This window comes from Lonchura striata, chromosome 19, assembly GCF_050655825.1.
Source record: "Lonchura striata isolate lonStrDom1 chromosome 19, ASM5065582v1, whole genome shotgun sequence".
NCBI lineage: Eukaryota > Metazoa > Chordata > Aves > Passeriformes > Estrildidae > Lonchura > Lonchura striata.
Genome location: NC_140721.1, coordinates 5,294,224 through 5,302,153, shown reverse-complemented (window position 1 = coordinate 5,302,153; position 7,930 = coordinate 5,294,224). Strand labels below are relative to the sequence as shown.

Genomic DNA, 7,930 nt, shown 5'->3' with positions numbered 1-7,930 from the left:
GTTTTTTCTCAGAGATTAAATTCATTTGGAGAAAAAAAAAATAATTGGCAGTGGCTATTAGCTCCTAACCTAGAGAAGAGTCAAGGAAATATTCAACCTGGGTCCTGCCCTTTGGCAGATGCCACCCTATAAAACCTTCATGGTTCCATAATCTTTTATTATGTTCACCCTCAGAAGGAAAACTAATGATTAACTTATTAACACTTTATTTTGAGATAGTACTGCAAGAGTGCACATCACCTTACAAACACAGAGATGACACAGGCCTGCCCGAGGAGTTTACAGTTCCACTTCGGCAAACGCTACAAAAAATTCTGTGGACAGGAAAAGGTGGGAGAGGTAATGCTGGCAGGTTAAAGAGTGGGTTTTCTGAAAGAGGGGATTGTCTCCAGAATAAAAAGCAGGTGACAGAGGGTCAGGCACAAGGAAGTGACAAACAGCAGTAGGATGACAATGTGGAGCACAGGACACCTGGTAAAAACAGATTGCACAGAGACAGGCTGGCAGCACATGGAGGAAAACAATGACCTGTGGGCTTTATAATTAACATGTAAGATTGCAGCTACATTACACATCATTTTTTCAGCTATTCCAGAGAAGATAACTTTGTAAATCAGTAATGGCCCTTTTTTTTTTTTAATAAAAAAACCCCAAACCAGTCCATTCCCAACAGGAATCCTGCTGTAATACTATTTTCCATTATGAGTACTTAGCAGTTTTAACCCGGGGTGTAGGGAATACCAAAAAGCTCTACAGATGCAGAAAAAAAAAATAAATAAAGGGGGAAGAAAAGAGTAGCAAATATGTGTAGTTTAGAAATATCATTCCTTTTACTCTACAGTATCTGGTTTGAATTTTATAGCATATTTTCCAAATTCAGCCTGTCAAGAGGGAAATCTACTTGAAAACATTTTAGTGATTTACGGACTTAGTTAAAAATCTCATTATCCTGCAATTTTCCTTTGCAGACAGAGCACGAAGAGGCCAGGCTTTGCTGTGGGAGTTGAACATTTCAGTTGCTGTAGCAGCACTGCAGTTAAGTTGGTGTCTCAGCAAGATTTGCCCCCTTTTCTTTCCCAGACATCTGTGTCCAGTTTCATCTCAAGGATCCAGATATAGCTTTACTCAGTGACTGTCCCAGTGTAAATGTCCTATTAAGCAGAACAGCACAGATTTTCTCTGCTACTTCTGACATCGTGTCATTGCATTAGTGCTATAAAGGCTGTGTCAACAGGGCTTAGGTTCTGACAGATTAGTGAAAGCAAAAAGCTGTCACCCTCCCTTCCCCACTCTGTGAATTCTATTTTTTTTTTTTAATACAAATGCAGATTAAATGCATGTGAGAGGCTGTAGAGCCTGGGAGCAGTGTCTCCAGAAGGTGCAATCGTTTTACACAGCAACACCTCTGAGGTGCTCACAGATCAGGTTTCTGCTTCCTTACATTCCGTTGGGGTTGCTTCCATGGAGCTCTTTCCCATGGCCAACCGTCCTTGCACTTCCCATATGGATCAGGGTAAGGAGGTACAAAAGACACAAAAAAACCTCAAGTCCTACAAGTTCATCATTTAGGAATTATGAGAGTAGTTCAGCACATTTACCTACATTTGAGTTATACAGATAAATGCATTATTGATGCTAACTGCTGTGACTCTCTAGTCTTTGGTAGCCCATTTATTTTTCCCACAAGGTGGCTCATGCACGCAGGGAGTGCACCAGGCATTGTCTTGGTCCTGAAACACTCAGCTGGGAAGCAGCAATGCTGTTTTCCATTCCAAATGTATATAACCCAAAACTCTATTTCCCTGAACATCAAAGGACGAGGCAAACTGCCCCTGATCAACCACATGTGACATGACCACCCCAGCTGTGTTTGTGCTGTGCAAGACAATGTTTAGAGGAATCTGAAGGCAGAATATTGCCTTCCACTGACCCCACTGCTGCAAGAGGTGCAGCTCTGTAGCAATTATGTCACAATCAGTAGAGTGTTTGCACATCTTGCATGCAGATACAGGTTTTTGATAGATAAATATGAGACTGAAATTAGTTTGGTTCACAACTGTCAAAATAAATTTCACCCCATTAGATCAGACCAGTGTTTCACTTTAGCCCAGTGTGTTTTCTCTAGCTTTGGCCAATTCTTACAAGACAGAACATGCAGACAAGCATCTTTCCTCAACATAACTTTCTTATTTACAGCAACTTAAAATCTCCCTGAGTTAGTGGATGCATCAGACCATTGTTTAACCAGCCTCTTCTTTTAAAACAATTGATACTTCTGTTCCTCACTACATTCTGCAGCAAAGAATTCCAGTTTGACTTTGCATGGCCCCAGAACATGATCCCATTTGTCTGTTCAACCCTGAACAGCTAAAAGCTCCCTCTGTACCCACCAGGACATGAGCTCTACTCCTCACAGCTGACCAGCAGCTTTCTGACCACCATGGCATGTGAGCAGAGACATTAAGCACACATATTCACCAGTTTATCAGATAAAACTGGATTTGAAGATATCCCTAATAAAGGGCAAGATCTGGGAACTGCAGTAGGGAGGTAGATGGCAGAAATAAAACTGTGTTCTTTGAAGTATGTGCAGCTAAATTAAAAGGCAGCAGCATCTCCACTAAGACTTAATTTAAATACACCACTCTCTAGTCCACTATTTTGCGGAGACATTTGTAACAGGCATTTAAGTGACACAAGAGTGGAAGATATCACATTCAATTCTGAAACTGAGGTGGAAGTAATGCTGGGCTAGCACACAAAACACCAACTCTGCTTTAGGACACAGACTGTGGATGGAGGCTCATGCACCTGATACTTAAATCTGTCATTGTCATGTCATGAGTATTTCTGAGCAGGAACAGGACTCTTCTCAAAATACATTGTAATACAAAATGCAGACATCTGCAGAAAGCCCTCTGGCTGTACCACTGCTGGTGTGCCTCTGAACATGTACTTGAGACAGGACAGGTGACCAGCAAAATTAATCAAAACTCTGCCTTCTTAATTATTGCTCAAAGAAAAGATGGAAAGCTCACTATATCATCACCAAAACACAAAAAAGTTCCAGAAGAATACAGTGCTGACAACAGGCAGTAAAACTGCCTTGAAACAAACACATTTAATAAAGGCAACACACTTTAAAAAAAAATAAATCACAGCTGTGTAAAATCCTCAAGTGGTGAATCCTTCTGAAACGAGTGACTGAAGACTAAAAGGTACCACGGAGTGCGCAGCAGCGGCGACTGGAGATGGCGCTGCCGGCCCACGGAGCGCTGGCCCTGCCACCGCCAGGGACCCGCGGGGCTCCCGGCTCTGCAGCAAAGTCGAAGCCCTGCCGGGCTGAGGTTCTGCCTCCTTCAAACCCCCAGCGAAGGAGAAAACACCCAGCTTAGCTTCCAGTAATTTGTCACAGGAAGGTTGTAGGACGATGTTGTTTCTTGTACTTTTCCAACCAGGCATAGACAAGTTGAATGCCTGATCCCCTGCCAGGCTTTGCAGTAAAACACCACCACTAAGTCTCCAGAATTGTTTTATTTCTGCCCCAACCTTCCCGCAGCCACCAGCTCAGCCCAGGGCAGACAGTGCCTGCACCCGCTGGGGATGCGCATCCTTACCCCTGCACAGTCCTGCTCCCAGCAGCTCCACTTGCTGCAGTGCTTAACACAGGGCTACAGAGCCTGAGCTACCGACCTCAACAAGAAGGTTAAGGGCAGAAAAGTCTGCTTTAGACAAGGAAAACCTCTATAAAAATAAGCAGGTCAAAAATTCCCTTTGTATTCCCTCCCTGGTGTGAACAGGCCTGGGCACCATTACCCACATGTATTGCTCCGACAGTCAGCTTCACCATACAATCAATCACCAGGTGCTCCATCCAGGCAGAGCATCAACATTGTAGAAGGCTCCTAGAACAGCCAAACTGGCAGCATTTTGGTCAGTCACAGTAACCTGATGTTCAGCAGCTCGGTGACAATTGTCATGGTAAGGTAAATAAGCTATGGCTAAAGGAAAAATGACATCACATCAACCTGCCATATGTCCACAGGATCCAGTGACCAGACATAAAGGAGTGTTCTGCACTCTTGGTTCTTTTCACCAGCAGGTCAGCTGACAGCCTGTGAACACCAAGGTATCTGAAGCCCCAGAACTCAGCTTCAAGAAGCTTCTCCACTTTACTGAACACACATTGCTGCTCCCTTCCCAGGGGCATGTCAGGGGGAAGAAGAGACAAAAGGCAACAAAAGTCTCAAAGCACTTCATCGGTAAACAAGATCCAATTCTCATCTCAGAGGCTCCAGGACTGCAGACAGTTTAAAACACGTACAGATGAGTTTGTGAACTGGGAAGAAGAGGAATTCCAGGCCTCCCAAGGCTTGGTCTAGGACCAGCAGTCCACTATAGGCTCTTCATTTCAGTGTGGAAGGCAGATCCATTGATCACAGTCTGTGCCATTTGCAGTAATAAAAGGTTTGGGAGCTGTCAGTGCTAGCAGCCAACATTTAGCAAAACACTGAAGCTGTGCTCATAATACATAGGAATAAAAACCCCTTCCCTGCCTCAGAAACAGGGATATGTCTGGAGAGACAGTAAAACCACTGGTTCCAGCTACACATCAAGCAGAAAGACCATTATGAAGCCTTGGGGAGGGAGGACAGTGCAGCTTGCATCCAAGACTGTGTCAGCCAAGTTTGGGGGAAGAAGGGGAGAAAACAGACTGCAGTGTGTTACATTTGCAAACTCAAATTATGGTCTGTCGTCCCTCTTTCCCCATCCCTCTATTCCTTCTCTCCCCAGTTTCCCATGCAAATTCTCTGCTGCTGGAGAGTGTGATCAGGGGATAATTTAAGACACAATAGCTGTGTGGCCTTTATAAAAAGGAAAAGTGTCCCGTGTTTTGGAATAAGGAGTGGGAAGTCTCCTCCTGCCATATATCTGAGGAAATCTCAGTCATGATGTCCAGCCCTCACTCCAGTGATGAGCAACGACTGGCAGAGCCAGGGGAGAAAAGCCCTGGCTTACACCATAGGTAGAACCCACAGATGTGGTAGGAACTTGTACAGGGGAGGTTGCACATGAAGCACCAGTTTAAACAAAGGCTTCCTCAGTGGGAGTGCCATTGATTTTGAAGAAAAGTTTGGCATCTTCCATCTTCTGCTTTTTTTCTCTCTCTAGCCTACGCCTGTAGCAGACCAGGTAGATTGGGAGGCAGAAACCCAGGAGGCTCAGGCCAAGCAAGCCAACATTCACCTGCAGGAGGAAAGCAAACCAAAATTAGGCTGGTGGGGAGAAGACAACAATCCAGTCACGCATGCAGCCGTGTCAGAGCCCAGCCCACATCACCCAGCTGTGGGCAAACCAGGAGACGCCCTGCTCCACTGTTTTCATATTTACACTCCCATGCCCAGAGAGCCTTCTGTGTACAAGCTAAATGCTGCAAGAGTTTGTCACTCTGGATTATGGCTATGGGAGTCTTGTTCCACAGAACAGGCAGGGCTGTTGGAGCTGCAGGTGTTTCACACCAAGTTTGCTGACTGAAGAGCAACAGGTATGGGCACATGTAGCCTAGACAGCAGAATTCTCCCCAGGATCACCCATGTCATGATATTATTGAGCTGCCCAGACTCTCAGCAAGACACCACATTAGCCCTGTCCTCAACAGCCATTTGGCTTTTTGGATATTAGCATCAGCAATCCAAAATTTACTGGCAATTGGAGCTTGTAGCTCTCAAGTGTCACAGTGTTTTACCACCTGTTTGAGGTCTGCTCACACTCACCCACTTTAACCTGACAGATTCTGACTCACCCATAAAACTGTTAGTGGAAAGCATTCCCTTCCTCCCTTTCCATTCACCATAAGGGTTAATGGCTTTCCTGCCCAAAAAGTCATTACTCACACAGGGAAAGGTCTCCTGGACAGCACCAAGGTAACAGCAGAATGAGGGACATGTAAAATTACAGCTGTTTTTCACCTTGGTCCATGCACAGGAGTCCTCAAATTAGCCAAAAATCATCTTAACCCCCAAGCTTTCATATCAAAACTGAGAAGAACTTGCCCAGAGGGGGTCTCCTTTCAAAGGTCCTGTCAGTGCCATGAAGAGAGGCTGCTGCAGGAGGGCAAAGAGGGCACTGATCAATGACTGCAGCCCTGTCAAGCTGCCAAACTGAGTCGAGGGGTATCTGTCAACAAAGAAAGCAACAGCATTATTATGTGTCACCTTGACTGTTCATATCACCCAGGTCAGATTGCATTCCCAGTTCAGTAATAACAGAGACCAACATGAGAGCAGAGTCTCAAGACAGGCGTAATGTGCACAACTCCCTCCTGCACTGTGTAACTTCCCCTTTTAACAGGGTATTTACATATACCCTGTGGAGTGCATGCTGCTCCTGAGAGCAGAATGGAACTGGTGCCAAGGCTGGAGTCATCTTCTTCAGATTATTCTCATCCTGAGCTCTCAGACTTCAGTAATATCAGATCCAGCACTTGTTTTGTTTTGCAGCTCTACTGTGGGCAAGTGGAAGTGCTTATACAGCTTGTTTCTACTGCACAGGGAGCAGAGTGTGGATATTTACAAGTTAAAAGCAAGGCTTCTTTATCCAGATGACAAAACTAGTGGCTGAGCAATCATTTTCATCTGGTCATAACAATTTGCTCCCTTTGGAGGTGATGAAACCTGCACAACAGGTTAGTGTTTTCCTTTTTAGAGGACAAGTCTGATCCTATGTCAAACTAAACAACACTGTTGACTGGCAAGTGCTGGTATCAGGTAATATTAATGGAAAAATAAGTTTCAGGAATCTAACATCTTTCTCTTTCCATGACTGAGCAGTATTTAAAAGAATCAGGTTAAACTAAATTTGGAAAGAAACAAGCAAATTAAAACCTTCAAATATTCAAAAAAGTCATACTCTAAGCAAAAATACCTCAACTCCAGTAAGTTCCAGAGTTGCAATGGTCAAATAGGATTAGTTTACAAGTAAGGTGATACATACTGCAACATACATTTATTTACCTTGCCCAAGACAATAATATTTTGCTTCTGGCTGCCAGAGAACCAAAAGGTTTTACATTTCTGAAGCAGAGTCATAGATGTGTTTTCTCATCCCCAGACACAGGGATCTAAACCTTGGACAGAAAGGATCTGTGGAGCCTCCACCCATGGAGATAATCCAAACAAAAACAGCTGCACTTCTGGACAACCTGCACTAGCTGACCTTGGTCTTGAGAGGTCCCTTCCCACCTCAACAAATCTCTGATTCCCTGAAAGAGAACAGCTCCTCTTTGTTCCTCTGTCCAGCCTCTCAGCACTGAGGGACAGATCTGTTTTCAAGACCAAAAACATTGCTTAATGAGGAAGACAGTATTTAGATTCAGCTATTGATAACTTGCTAAGTTGGAAACAGGATGGGTGATCTGTCCTGGGAAAGGGAGGAGGCATCACTAATGGTATCTTGAGCAATGTTTTACCAACGGTAACTTCAGAGGAGAGCAGCAGCGATGTTTTAGGTCACATTAATGTTTTACCTGGGCACATGCACACATCTGCTCATTGCAAGAGAAAAAAAAGCCTTGAGTTTTTACTTTATAACCTGTGTGTCAATAGTTTAGTCTCACACATAACTGGTTCCATCTCTGTTGTTAAACAAGGAAAGCACTGGGATTTCAGTCCAACTATTGTCATGTCTAGAGGTAACTGAGGAAACAAGTTGCATCATTTTTCCCCCTCTGACCATTAAGACCTCATTCCTGATCTCCCTCTCCCCTGGACAGCCCAAAACAAGTTTATCTGGCTAGTTACATCTTATGGGGAACCAGAGACTTACACAGCTGCATAGAGGCCTCCCACAGCTGAGTGGATGAATCCTCTCACAATTGTGTGCAAAATGAAGGACAGAATCTGAAAAAAGAAACAGAAAAATGTCACATCCT

The 7,930-nt window shown here is 44.3% G+C and overlaps 1 protein-coding gene across 2 annotated transcripts in view; it reads right to left on the bottom strand.

Annotated features, from left to right (window-relative positions):
• Nucleotides 1-3,519: 3,519 nt before the first annotated feature.
• SLC43A2 (solute carrier family 43 member 2) overlaps nt 3,520-7,930 on the bottom strand; it is a 29,126-nt gene continuing 24,715 nt past the window's right edge. For both annotated transcript variants that reach the window (XM_085557394.1, XM_021550870.4), the window contains 3 exons: nt 7,825-7,898; nt 6,054-6,177; nt 3,520-5,247 (listed from right to left, as the gene is read on the bottom strand). In XM_085557394.1, the coding sequence (XP_085413520.1) occupies nt 5,086-5,247; nt 6,054-6,177; nt 7,825-7,898 (360 nt within the window). In that variant the 3' untranslated portion in view covers nt 3,520-5,085. The remainder of the gene's footprint in view (nt 5,248-6,053; nt 6,178-7,824; nt 7,899-7,930) is intronic.